Source organism: Magallana gigas, chromosome 7, assembly GCF_963853765.1.
Source record: "Magallana gigas chromosome 7, xbMagGiga1.1, whole genome shotgun sequence".
In the NCBI taxonomy this organism is placed as follows: domain Eukaryota; kingdom Metazoa; phylum Mollusca; class Bivalvia; order Ostreida; family Ostreidae; genus Magallana; species Magallana gigas.
In genome coordinates this window covers 26876886-26891888 of record NC_088859.1, presented here as the reverse complement: position 1 = coordinate 26891888, position 15003 = coordinate 26876886, and the positions used below count along the sequence as shown (strand labels likewise).

The window sequence follows — 15003 nt, the reverse complement described above, 5'->3', positions numbered from 1 at the left end:
AAATTATAGAAGCAAATATGTTTATCTTACAGTTATGAAGCCAAGCAGTATAACGATTTTCTCATATGTTACGTAATTAGGGATTTTTAGGGGTCAGAAGTCCAAAACTTTGACCACCTATATCTCAAAACGGAAAAATATTTTGAAATGCAGTATAAAAGAAAAGATGCTCAAAATGATGTACTTAACAACATGCAACCTAAAAAATTTGGTTCAGCGGCCCCAATAAGGAGATAAGGGACCGGCCCCTAAAACACTCTTTCTGAGATATCTCAAGAATGGTGACGAATTTCTGAACACTTGTTGAACAAAATGTCTTTATAATCAAATGACCTTTCATCTGATACCAAGAAAAAGGGGCTGGCCCCTAACGGTAGGGACCTAGAGGGCTCTAAAGTCTTTTTCCTATAGTTCTTTACCGAGGGGTATTTCGTAATAGATTATAGAAGCAAATATGTTTATCTAACAGTTATGTAGATTACCTTATTATGATTTTTCTCATGTGTTACGTAATTAAGGATTTTAGGGGTCAAAAGTCCAAAAATGTGATAACCTATATCTCAAAAAGAAAAAATATTTTGAAACGCAGTATAAAAGAATAGATGCTCAAAATAATGTACCTAATAACATGCAACCTTACAATTTTTGTTCAGCGGCCCCAATAAGGAGATAAGGTCCGGCCCCTAAAATATTCTTTCTGAGATATCTCAAGAACGGTGACGAATTTCTAAACACTTGTTGAACAAAACTCTTACACCTGAAACAAAATAGTATCACTTAAAATGAAGATCCTCTTTTCCTGTTTTAGATCATGTATAGCTGTTAAATAGCAAAATCAAGATCGAACATAAATCTCAATTTCTAAAATCAGACGGAAGACCTCCTCGTTGCTCGCAACGAGATCGTGTCTAGTTAGGGTCTTCCGTCTTCAGCGGAAGACCCTTCTATTATTCTATTGTTTCTTTTTCACTTTTCTTATTAAGGTCTTCCGTTTCCAACGGAAGACCTTATAGTTTTCGTACGATTTCTTATTAAGGTCTTCCGTTTCCAACGGAAGACCTTATTGTTTTCGTACTGTTTCTTATTATTATTTTTTTCCACAAATTTTGTGCACGCGATTTCTAAGAAACTATTCGGCCGATTTTGACCATTTTTTCACAAATGATTGCCAGAGGTCATAATTCTAGACGTTTTTTGAAATTTTGAAATCGTCATTTCCGGTACCGAGTTACGGCGGATTTTCTATTTTTTTACGACCTTTTTTGTGCAGAGCTGATCTCAGAAACTATTAGAGATATGAATACGAAACTTTCAGGATAGGTAGTCTATAGTTTGAAGTTGTGCACTATTATATTGTTTTACGCCAGTGGCGCCATTTCCTTTAGCTCGCCTAGGCACGAAAATTGGGTACGAATTTTCATTCAAAATTTTCATACGTTTTGATCTGTATCTTTTTATCAGTTGATATTTTGTTAAGATATATATAACAGAAGTGGTAGATAATCATAAGTTCTTTCCAACGAAATCAAGAAAAAGGGGCCGGCCCCTTTTTTTAGGGGCCAAGAGACTCGTAAAATCTATTACAAAAAACTTAAAATCGATAAAGATATTGTAATCCATTATAGAAGCAAAGTTGTTGATAATACCAATATCTATTAGAAAAAATCATTGCCATGCCCATTTATTACGTAATTAGGGAATTTTAGGGGCCAATGAACTTAAACTTTGACGCAATATAACTAGAGAAGTAGACATATTTTGTTAGACATCATAGAAGAGAAAATGTTTGAATTTATGAATTAAATCGATTCCACTTATCAAAACACGAATTTCTGTCCCCATTAAGGATCTAGAAGGCTGGCCCCTAAAATATTCAATCATTTTTATTTCAAAAATGATCTAGAATTCTAAATAAGTGTAAAAACAAAAAATGTTAGTATTCGTAAGACCTTTCGAATGAATTCAAGAAAAAGGGGCTGGTCCCTTTATTTAGGGGCCAAGACTCTCGTAAACTCTATTACAAATAACTTAAAAATAATAAAGATATTGTAATGCATTATAGAAGCAAAGTTGTAGATATTACCAATATCTGTTAGAAAAAAATCATTGCCATGCCAATTTATTACGTAATTAGGGGTTTTCAGGGGCCAAAAAACTTAAACTTTGACGCAATATATCTAGAGAAGGAGACATAATTTGTTCAGCATTGTAGAAAAGAAAATGTTTGTATTGATGATTCTAATCAATTCCACTAATCAAAACACCAATGTCTGTCCCCATTAAGGATCTAGAGGGCCAGCCCCTAAAATATTCAATCATTTGTATCTCAAAAACGATCAACAATTCTAGATAAGTCTAACAACAAAAAATGTTAGTATTCGTGAGACCTTTCAAATGAACTCAAGAAAAAAGGGCTGGCCCCTTAAATTAGGGGCCAAGACACCCATAAACTCTATTACACATACCTTAAAAATGATCAAGATTTTGTAATGCATTATAGAAACAAAGTTGTTAATCGTAACAATAACAGTTTGTAAAACTCATTTCAACACCCATTGATGACGTAATAAGGGTACTAAAATCTTAAATCTTTAATGTGCTTTATGTGAAAAACAAAAACTCTTTGTTAAGCATTTTAAAGGATATTGACAATCGTATACATTATTTGAAATGGAGTGGCTGAAGGGACTTCTGAAATTTCATTGTTATTTTAAACGTATCGTTTAAAAATTGAACGGAAGACCTACTCGTTACTCGTAACGAGATTGTATCTAGTTATTATTATTATTATTATTTTTTTCCACAAATTTTGTGCACGAGATTTCTCAAAAACTATTCGACCGATTTCGACCATTTTTTCAGAGAAGATGAGTCTTGATGTAAACTTCATACGTTTTTGAGATTTTTCCTGTCGGCACTTCCGGTACCGATTTATCGGCCATTTTGTACATTTTTACGACCTATTTTGTGCAGAGCTGATCTCAGAAACTATCAGAGATATGACTATGAAATTTTCAGGATAGGTAGTCTATAGTCTGAAGCTGTGCACTATTATTTTGTTTTACGCCAGTGGCGCCATTTTTTGGAGCTCGCGTAGGCACGAAAATTGGGTACGAATTTTCATTCAAATTCTTCATACGTTTTCATTTGTATCTTTTTATCAGTTGATATTTTGTTAAGACATATATAACAAATATAGTAGATAATTAAACGTTCTTTCCAACAAAATCAAGAAAAAGGGGCTGGCCCCTTAAATTAGGGGCCAAGACACTCGTAAACTCTATTGCAAATAACTTAAAAACGATCAAAATTTGGTAATGCAATATAGAAGCAAAGTTGTTGATTGTAGCAATATTTATCAGGTAAAATCATTTTCACACCCATTTATGACGTAATTAGGGATTTTAAGGGGCCAAAGTACTTAAACTTTGATGCAATATATCTAGAGAAGGAGACATATTTTGTTAGGCAATGTAGAAAAGAAAATGTTTGCATTGATGATTCTAATCAATTCCACTAATCAAAACTCCAAAGTCTGTCCCCATTAAGGATCTATAGGGCTGGCCCCTAAAATATTCAATCATTTGTATCTCAAAAATGAACAACAATTTTAGATGGGTGTAAGAACAAAAAATGTTAGTATTCGTGAGAACTGTCGATTGAACTCAAGAAAAAGGGGCTGGCCCCTTAAATGAGAAGCCAAGACACTCGTAAACTATATTACAGATAACTTGAAAACAAGGAAGATTTCAAATATCTTTGGTACTTAGCCTTTTTTACAAAATTGATACCAGCGAGATTTTAGTCACTGTAAGTGATTGAGACACAAACTTATATAAATGATAGACAATCGATTGAAGATATATTTAACGGGTTTTCTTTTGTCAACCGTCACTTCCGGTACTCACCAGAAGAGTTCAAACAATTCATTTTTTTCACAAGTTTAACTGATTATCTTTGGTGTTTCATCTGCTATGATTAACAGTAGTGTACACTAAACATATGTATAAAAAACCCTAGCTTTTATTTTCATAAACCTCTTTTGTTCGTCCGTTTTCGGTCTCGAGACAAAAAACCTAGATTCACCAAGATCGCAGATTTGGCAGAGAATATCGATATTTCATCGTATCATATGAAAACAAAATCGGACGGAAGACCTACTCGTTACTCGTAACGAGATCTAGTTGAGGTTATTTTTGTAACAGGAACTAAAAGTATATCCTTGTATATTCTCTCTCTCTCCTCTCTCTCTCTCTCTCTCTCTCTCTCTCTCTCTCTCTTTCTCTCTCTCTCTCTATGGAGACCAGTCTGACATGTGATGGATTGATCAGGTGTTTTATAACAGAAGCGAAAGAGAAAATTTACTTTTATTAGGGAGCTTCAGACATCTTCTGCCCTTATCTAGTAAATCAGGCTAGAGAGCCATTGAAACGGCTCTCGATAGATCAATACAATCTTTTAAAAAGTTTTGGAACAGATCATGAAGATCGGGTTACCTCCGATCACTGTTTCAGTTAAAAAGCACAGATTTCATACGTGAAATGTGGGTGTTCTGAAATTGTTTATAGCCTAGCAAAGCAATAACACTCAGGTGAGCAAAGTGTCCTGGAGGCAATTTAGCCTTCATATAATGTAATGTAGTGTGTATACTTTATCAAATATTTTTGCACCCATCAAATTCATAGCTGTCAGATTGCTTACTAGTTTTATGTCTTCACTTTTCATTCTCCCAACATCTGAGACAGAAGTTTTTATATATATCACATATGTGTTCCCTTTCGGGCTATCAATCCCCATCTGATCTTTTCTCATGGTTGACTGAATGAAATACCTACACCTATACATGTGTCATTTTCTTTAGAGACATTATGAACATATAGCAAAATGTCAATCATGAAGCATGTTGCATTCTCTCTCTCTCTCTCTCTCTCTCTCTCTCTCTCTCTCTCTCTCTCTCTCTCTCTCTCTCTCATTGAAGTAAATAATTAAAAATCCATGAAGATTAACCTACTCTTCATCAGTGCATTTTAATTCCATTTATGTACTTTTTTGCAACTTCATGATTGACTTGAGTAATTATCAGGTGTTTGAGAGAAGCAGGTCAAGGTCATTAGGTCACCTTGTGACTTTGCTATATATATATGATGATCAAAAACCATTGTTGCACTTATTGTTTATTTTAATCTCTTCTGGATTATAAGAATCTTCCATCTACTTTCTGTGGAGTAATGAGAGTCAATTGGGTTCAAGCGATCAAGGTTAGACATCTGATATTTGCACTGCCCATGTTGAAAGTGGAGTTTTGTTTCATCATGAACAATCACAGAAGTCTAAGAGAAATGTTACTTAAATATCAAAGTGCTATAGCATTGCTCATCACCAGAGAACCATTTCATTTTGGCTTGTCGGATTGGTATAATCTGACATTAAAGAAAAAACAAACGCATGTACATGTACTTTAGTCCTTATCAAGTTCCCCAACTGACAGAGCTGCAGTATGCATCTAGCTTTTGTTTTCTGAACCTGCATAATCCATCAGTGAAATGAAGACCAGTGCAGTCCTTTGTCATTGAAATAGGACTTTTGAAATCAATAACAATATTTGGTATGTTCTCCATCTTTCTTTGAAAGACTGCACTCATTGTCTTCTGGTCCCATTACTGTAACAAATATTGACCTAGTTGGAAATCAATGACCAGACAATGCAATGTCTATGGAGAGGGCCCTTGTAGGTATCGATTTCTGCTGACTAATTTGATAGGTTTTCAATTTTGAAGTGGCAAGGTTTTCAGATAAAATGGATAAACGGTTCCTCCAATTTCAAGTCTCCTCCATGGAGAATTACACTACTCTGCCAACAAGTCTTTTTAAAAATTGAAAACTGGAGCTCTTGAGCATATACAGTTTTCTAAAATAGGAAATGTAACATTCAAAGACAAAAAAAAAATCTAGAATACCCATTTAAGAGTCTCCTTACAAATCTTTTAAGAGTGGTAGCCAATTTCTTTATCCATGATAGATCATCATCGAAAAAAATTGCTTTTAACCATCTCATAAAGACTTGTAAGTGATAAAACACATGACACTATTGTAGCGATCATTAGCCTCCCTTTCTCCGGCAGCCCTCAGCTGGTGTCAGGCTTTATGTGGTCAGGACGGGAGGCCTGATGTCATTTAGGTTGATTCCGCGGGAGCCCAGTATTCTAGATGACATTGATTCCCTAAAACAGTGGGACAGCATTTCATCCCAGAACATTGCTCTGTTCCAGCTTTTTTTTATTTTTTTTGTTTGTTTGGAAATTGGGTTTTTCTTTCCTTGTCTTTTTTTTTTCAACATTAATTTTTTGAAAAGGATAACAGGAAAGATAATTGAGGCAAGGAAATAGTGTATTCCCAGCTGTGACACATTTATGTATAATGGTATAGAATAAAAAGCATTTAGCTTTTCTCCTTCTACTGATGAAAACGGGCTTAAATTTGGTTTAATAGGATATTGAAAAGAATAGGCAGAAAAATTAAGATTCAATTTCCGATTTCCATTTAACAAGTTTTAAAATGGTTTTTGGAGATGTGAAAATTGTAGAAATTACTGGATTGTGTTTTATTTAGTAAGTGGTTAGGCAATGAATTCCAAAGGTAACCTTTTCAACCTTCCATTCAATTTCTGAAATGACTTTGGTGACAAGATTAAATTCACCTCTTGTTGTTCGGAGTTTGGCCTTTTGCCATCAGAAGATGAAATGACAGGTAAAGGAAATTCATGTCGCAACCTGACCATTTATCTTTGGAAAATTCATAAAAGATGATTTAATAAGGTTCCAATTTTGGAGAAAGAGAAAAAAGAGGGTACTGAAAAATAATGGTATTGGCTCCAAACCTTTTGCCGTGGTAATTGATATTCATAATTTGATCAGGTGTGAATTGAAATTAAGTTCTTAAAAAATTCCAGCTTAATTTTAGGTTAAGATTTAAATCTTCAAATATTTTATGCAGCTATATTACTGCTAACAAGCTCTATTAAGCAAGCAGTAAACAATATTTGTGTGTGACTTTAATATATGCATTTATTCAGAAATATCGATAGGAGATCGACTTTACATGAGCATAGATGTATTTTCTTGAGCTGAAGTACAAAATCAGGTTTTGTGTTCAAGGTACACAGACAATGGAATAGGGGATGTTTCGTGAGGCTCATTTTATTGCTTAGGGTGATAAAAGTCAATTTAAAACACCACAGGATTTTATGATGACTTCATCAATAAGTCAAGTAGACAAATACCTTCAAATATCAGTGGTTACTGATCAAGGGAGGAGGAAAAGATATTTCATCGAAGAAAACCAGTTATGCAACTGATTGAATATTGATTTTGGAGATAAATCTGATTTTTATGACATGTTCTAATGATGTTGATGGCAGTCATTGAGCTATAATCATTGATATCACATTGTGGAGGTTACAACACACATTACAAATGGGTTTGATAGATAAGTGGGTGTCGGGGACAAATTTGTTCTCTCAGTACTGCTGAATCTGGCAGATTTTTGGTTAATTAAATATAAATTGACTTTTTCTTTTTGGTGTGAAGAAGAGTGTACAGATTTTCCTTTTATTTTTGCTTTCACCAATGTTTTGTCTGGGGAAGGGAACAAAATCTGAATGAAGTGTCTCTTGATTGGGCTAGCAGACAGAATGGAGACGTCTTCTGTAATCAAATTCTGACTGGGAGTCTGCTTGGGATACAGTTTAAGTGTCAAAAGGAGGAAGGTTTACTCCTACCACACAGGGAGGCACAAATTGGATTGGCTTTCCATAGTGTGAGATTTTAGCAGGTTTCTAAAAAGCTAGCTTCATATATATATGAGACTGAAGGAATTTGCAGAGACTTGCTAGTTTGATATGCCTATTGTTTGCTTACTTGAAGGATTTAAATGTTAATTCTAATTGTTCCTTGTTAATCTCTTGTGATCTAAACAAGATTATGCAACAAAATAATGACTCAAGGAACAGGTAGTTTTTAATTCTGTGAAGGATTAATGGAAGTACGCCTTTCTCAATATCAAGGGAGTAGCAGTCTCTTAATTTAATTTAGACATATTATTGGAAAGGGAGAGATTTTGTGAGTAATCTTCACAGAAAGCGATATAATTGATAATAATTGATTAAAATGGACTTGATACCTGCTCATGAATGTAGGTCTGTCCTTGTGGCCCCAGGTAATATCTCACCTGAAGTTAATGATTTCTCATTAAAGGTAGAGGGATCATTATGCTGGGCTGATGATTAGCTGTGCAAGGCATATAGATCGCTTTATTTCAGTGGAATGCCTCAATATAGATATATTTGGCCAGTGTATTAGTCTGTGAAGGACAAGTTTGGCAGCGTTGGTAAATTCTTTCCAAGCTTGTGTCGCATGAAGACAACGTTTTTATTATGGAGGACGGGGAATGATATAGCATGGAATATTGAGAATTTAAATTCATTGAGATCTATTGCAAATGACCTAAAGCACAACGATGGGTTTGTCTTTATCGAACTCTAAGAGGCGATCAAATTTTTTTCTGTGACATAGAAAAGTAATCCTGTATATTGTAGTGTGGACTTTGGAGGATAGATGTTTACCGAACAGCTTAGGAATTTAAAGTTGCCTCTCTTATTCAGAAGTTTAAAGGAACTTTTTGCCGTATTCATGTGAGCTGTTATTTATTTCTTATACCCCCATTTGTAAATAAAAGGGAAGACTGCCATTTAGAAAGATATATGTCAAAACACCTGAAAGTTTGGGATGTGTTCAAGCCTAGTATATTGAGATGTGTATCGGGAGATCCATATTAGGAATTTACAGCCGATTAGACATGGAGATATGAAATATAGCTGTGGTTTTTACTTATATTCATTATATTAAAGCTCAGTTGTGATGTCTCGATCTGTATACTAGACAGAGTTGTTGATAGTTTGTCTGAGCCAGAAATGGAAACCATGCATGTTGATGAAAATTTCAAAGGTTATTTTATAATAAAATACCAGTAGTGATTTACCCATTTATTGCCAAAATGAAACTCCCAGTTTTCCTTTCACTGGTATTTTGTCTGTGAGTCATGGAAATACAGAAGTTCGCCAAGAGTGTTCTACACAGGAAAACAAAAACCGAGGATTTACGGCGGACCGGCTCATGGAAACCAAGTAAAAAATCCACACTGCGATTTTTGAGTAGAACTCGCAGTGAGCCAGAGAGAGAAGATGTTGGGATAGAGGAGGAGGAAACGGAGAGCTGGGTGGCGACTCTGCCAGACCTACCCCCCATGAGACCACGTAAGTCTCCGTTAATAATGCAAACCCTTATTGTACTGGTAGGTCCTTGTACTCTACTTGGTTTCATGAGATACAAGCTCCTGTTCATAATGAAGACAAAAGTAATGTGTATCCCTTATTTTCTCCTTGTATTTGACCATGTCTTATAAGATTTAGACCAAGTACCCTTCTCTCTCTAGTCTCTCCACCCACCCACACCCCCCCCCCCCCCCATCCCCCAAACACCCACTCAAAAAAAGTGAAAGTCATCTAATGACAGTGACAACAGTGACCCTTTAAGTTGATCTGTCTTCGACCATTCACATTCTGGAATTCTCTTTTTTGAAAATCAAGTGTATAGCTAGGTTTAAAGTTTCACATTTATCAAATGTAGATTGGTCTGCTGTATGTGTCACAAAGTTAAAGACTTTTCATTAGGCGAGGACAAGAGTTTTGCATGAACCTCTTTTGAAAGCTATATGCTTTAAAAACATATGTTCATTTCTTTTGACATACAGTTTTAAATGCTTTCTCTCATGTTTTAACATCTTATTTGTCCAAGATAATCATATGAAGAAGTAAAATCAAAGACCTGTTCAAACAGTTTTAGTAGTCTATTAAATTATCATGCACATCGTGAATGAATCCATTTCCTTAGGACATACTGTTCAAACAAAATATTTTATATATAGACTTTTTAGAAAGATATTAAACTTACAATCGTAGCCTCATAGGATATATACATAAATTTAATGAGGGGTCAAAACGTGTTTTGGTAAGGTGCCTAAAGTTTCAGTATTGACAACTTCAGTGTGTTCCTGAAAGTTTATGTAAACACAGATAAAACAAGCTCAGGCTTTCAATGGTAAGAATGAGATAGCAAAAAAAAGAAATCGGGCCAATTTTTAAAGTTGAACCAAAAAAATTAAAAGGGTGTCTGGATGAGACTGTCTTGAGTAGAACGCTATATGCTGATTATACTTATTGAGGAACTGACTGCTTGTAAATCATTCTATATCATAATGAATAATTCACTGTCGAGTGGAAGAGTCCGTACAGCCAGCGCACTACGTCCGCTGAGGCTCCATTGAGCTGTCGCGGATCATAATGAAAGCATTCCACCGAGATCAAATTTAGCTAAAAATTCATTCAGCTCTGAAAGTTTTCGAGGTTTGATTTCCAATTTGAAGACTAAGTTGATAATGATCAAGATTTTTAATCAATTTTCCAAATCAGAATAGCGCAGAGATGTATTTGATCAATTTTTCATCAGCACTCCTCAGTGGCTGATAATTATGTAGACTCAAAAGGAAAAGATACAAATATGCAACTTGGATGCAATTCTTTTCTGATTCTTAATGAACAAAAAAAGTTTTATTTTGATGAAATATTGTATACAGCATATCAAGATAAGACTTAATTAATATTAATCAGGAATTACCCGGTATATGCATGTTAAAACTCAGCTGCCATTTTTAGGAGTTTTGTTCGATCATGGACTTTTATTTCTGAATAGTCCATCTCAGCTGTCTTGCTTATGGATTCTGCAGTTTTTTTTTTTAAATTTGGTGGACTGCCTGAAGAGAAAGGGAGGCCTCTAATAGCAGTAGGAGAGAAATTTGTGAAATGATGAATGGCACCTACTCTGACAAGCTGTGAGCACTGGGTCTCATTAATGAAGAGGTTGTAGGATTTTTTTTCCTCTTCTGCTGCTGTATTGGAGACAAAAAAACTAATGTGTCCTGAATAATTGATGCGCTTCACCAATAACCAGAAAAAAAAGTCTAGTTAAGTTGTTGGGGATAGTCAGAAAGTACAGAGACTCTGGGCTTTTTTTTTCATTTGGGGGATTCTAAAAATTAATCTTGGATGTTTAATCATGTAGAGCAACTTATTTTGAATGAGCGTGTTTTGAAAGAGTTTGAAAATTTAAAAAGATCATGATCTTTAGAGAGGAAAGATGATTGATGTTTTCCAGTTGCAATGTCAATATCGGATTTTTTTTTCAGTGTGAATTGTGTTTTTCTTATCTTGCATAGAAAAAATATTTCGATCAAAAAATATGAATGTTAAAAATTCATCGCATGGCATTTGGTTTTAATGTTCTGTATCAGAATGTGTGAAATTTGTTCACTTGGATCATGATTGAACTGCCGATATTGGGAAAAAAAACAACATTGTTTTATATACGTACAGGAAATGGAAACAGCAAATCATTACGCAACTTTAATGTCACACCTAAATGTTAACAAGCTTTCATTCTTGTAAAACACAGAGAATATTAGGTAGAACATATCATAAGATAACTGCTTTACAATGTTTCCATCAATGGATATTTCGTTTGTAGAATCTGCGTAGTTTTTATGCATGATTGTGTTTATGGAAAACAACACAAATTTCTGTCTTTCTGAACACCTTATCATGTTGAGTTGAAAACAATATCTTTGAAGTTCTGTAGAGATATGCCCTTAATTAACTATTGAACAACTTCTGTTTGAATGGGGAGGATATGGTTGATCAGTAATTCTATAGTATTACTCCCACACCTTGTAAAACAAATCTCGTCTTGGATGGATCAGTTTATGTTGTGTTTTGATGTGAATTCCTGTTGATCCCTGCTCTTAACACACAAATTCGCTGTCCAAATCACCATAAAAAAAAACGGCACCGAGCAGACTGTCATTAGTAGATAGCTGATTGATCTGTATAAAGTGCTCTTATAGGTATAAAGAGACGGACCTTACTCCCACTTTATGGTGTGAATATCTATGATCTACAATATTATTACATTACCGAATTCTTTTGTAAAGAATTTGAAGCATTGGAATGTTGAGAGAAAAAATAATAAATGCACCTTTAATCTGTTAAACTCAATTTGCAGATAACACAGAAAATTTCCTTTTGATTTGATATTTTATGTAATGATATTGGGAAAAAAGTCAACAAAAGATGCTCTTGAAAATTTTTATCCATTTGCCAGAAATGAATGAGTTTTTGGCTAATTTTCTTAATAGGTTGAGACAGTTCTGATATCTCTTTATTGGACTAGATCTTGGGTATATTTACGTGGTTTTATTTCTCCCGTAGAGATTTGTAGGGGAAAGTAGTGGGCACATAAACTGTTTAAAAACTTATCTGTGTTAGAAATGGGACCAAATTTTGTGCTAAGGTCCTTGTGATGATATCAAGGGGCTGACTTATTTTTTCTGACAGATTTAGGGATCGCATGCCAAGTCCTAAGAAGAGGCTTAACATTTCTTCTTTTGTCAGCAAGTTTACATGTAACTTCTCAGCATTTCTGCAATGTGTTGTACTAACAGTTTCATATTCATTCTCTCTCTCTCTCTCATTCTCTCTCTCTTTCTCTCTCTCTCTCTCTCTCTCTCTCTCTCTCTCTCATATTTTGATTTACCCCCCAAAGTACAAAAAGCCTACTTCAGATCAAGGATCCACTTCTAACGATGGCTCTTGAAAGTGATTTCTTCAAGAATAGAAATAACTCATAGTGAATGTGTACTTTGTAATTCTAGTAAGGCACATTAGAAAAGACTGGTGATGTAATTTAAGCAATCACCTAATTGATGACCTGATATTTCTGTCAAACCAGATGAACATTTATATAAGGAACAAATTAGTTATTCCATATGAAACTATATAGATATATATGTATGCCTTCTATGATCAAGACTTGTAAGCTTGATCAAGACTTGTAAGCTTCATCAAAATACTTAATTAGTACAGTGATATTAGCACACAGATAATCAATACTTTGAAATCTGTTTAAATTGATAATTTCTTGGGGAATAAACTTTTCTGTCTGGATCGAGATTGAAATGAATGAATTTGACCTTTTTTCATTTTACATTATAATCATTGGTATGTCTTGAAGATGACATTTATGAACTCAAACTTCATTAAAAAAAATTGAAAGGTAAAAATAAAATGAGAAGATTTTCTTTTTGTATATGTTTTCATTTGTTAGTGAACGTTTATTCATTGAAATGGTAAAGCATGATAGCTTATAGCAAATATTTTGATAAAAAATTACTGCTACAATCAGTGGAATTTGTATGTTTATAAAGGTGTGTTAAAAAGTTATGTAGATATGAAACTAGGTGGGAATCTCAGATCAATCTGTTCTCAAGACTGAATCGTTCAAAAATTGGAATTCATTCTTGGATCCATTCTTGAGTTTAAAATAGGTTCAAATTTTAAATCACTTGTTGAATCTGCACAGTGGCCATAAATATTTAGCATACCATGCAATAATAAACATGATACGGTACATTATTGACATTTTATGTTGTAATTTTATTTTAGTTTTCTGTCAGTACCAAATAATTGTGCAATTGACATTAAAATAATTCTTAAAACCCATTAAATTCTTACTTTGTTTTAATACAGAAGTTAATGATTGAAGTATATGTCATTGAATATAGGTACAAGTGTACTTAAAAACAATTACCGGTATTTCATAGATTTTTGTTTTTTGTAATTGTTTTTTACCATTTGCAAAATCAAAAGAACTGGTCATTGAAGATGTAAAGTAAATGCAAATTCATGATAACGATAATGGGATAAAAATTGACTCCGGTTGCATAAGAGTTTCCATCAGTTTAACAAAGGCCATTTTCTGTGACAGTGCGACTCCATTGATCTGACTATGTGTTAAATGCTCAGGATCCTTTGATACTTAATTAATGAAATACTTTCCTTGCTAGGTTTACTATTGTCAATCTGTGTATGATAGGCAAATCAATTAGTGCCCAAACTCTGATTATATCCATAGAGTATTGATGTACTCCAGAAATGTCCCTGGTAATCATAGATTTTGCATATATACTTCAATTTGTATGGATAATTAATTTGATGAGCCGTTTGACTGTTTGAGATCATTAAAAGTTTGAATTTTCAACTTATTTTCACTGTAATCTAGATAAAACAGTTAAAAAATTGTACTTTTAATGATAATAATAAAATATGATAGATTTAAAGTGTCAAATAGAGCAGAGACATTTTTTATACCTGTCCAATAGAACTGTCAATGCAATTGTATCTTTGATTTATGAATTTTTAACCATTTGATATATATAGTATGATTAACACATTGAAAGATTTACATGTATGGTATAGTAAACATATTGAAAGTGAAACGATGCAAAAAGTTTTGTATTTCAATCCCAGCAGATTTTTTTCTTTCCATAGGACATGGTTAAATAACAAGAACATATTGTTTATCATAAAACAATGCCTTGATAGGTGAATATTGAAGCTATGATTGACAGATTGGGCACAAGGTAAATTATGACGCGTGGCAACACTTTCTTCAGATCTGATTCAAGATAGCAATGTATACATCTGTTCCGAGGTTGTCGACTCTAGTTTAAAAATATGGATCACAGAGATTAAAGTTGTCACCTAGCAGAGGTGAGGCTGGAGAAAAATTGCAATGTCACAGTGATATTCCCATAGGAACTGAACGTTATTTTGATTGAACCTTGACTGAAGATAACATTTGCGAAAGCCTTAATTGGCGAGGGAGAGAAAAGGTTGGAGCCTTTTTATGAAGTGTTTTGTTTTGTAATTATGGGTGAAAAGTCATTTGGTTTTTACTGTGCTGTTGGACAAAATTATCTGTCTCCATGCAACGTCTGCAGTTTAAGGATTATAGATTGGAAAACAAGAGCTGGTTTAATGACTCTAAAGTAAATTTC

General features: G+C 33.9%; 1 protein-coding gene across 9 annotated transcripts in view; it reads left to right on the top strand.

Annotated features, from left to right (window-relative positions):
• The window catches only part of LOC105321020 (ankyrin repeat and fibronectin type-III domain-containing protein 1), an 86894-nt gene that overhangs the window by 55380 nt on the left and 16511 nt on the right, over positions 1–15003 (top strand). Inside the window, exon 1 of one of the 9 annotated variants that reach the window (XM_034456382.2) lies at positions 8164–9310. The exons of the other annotated variants lie outside the window; for them this stretch is intronic. Coding sequence (XP_034312273.2) covers positions 9097–9310 — 214 coding nt within the window. The 5' untranslated portion in view covers positions 8164–9096. Of the gene's footprint in view, positions 1–8163; positions 9311–15003 lie in introns of those variants that run through there. 9 annotated transcript variants of the gene reach the window in all.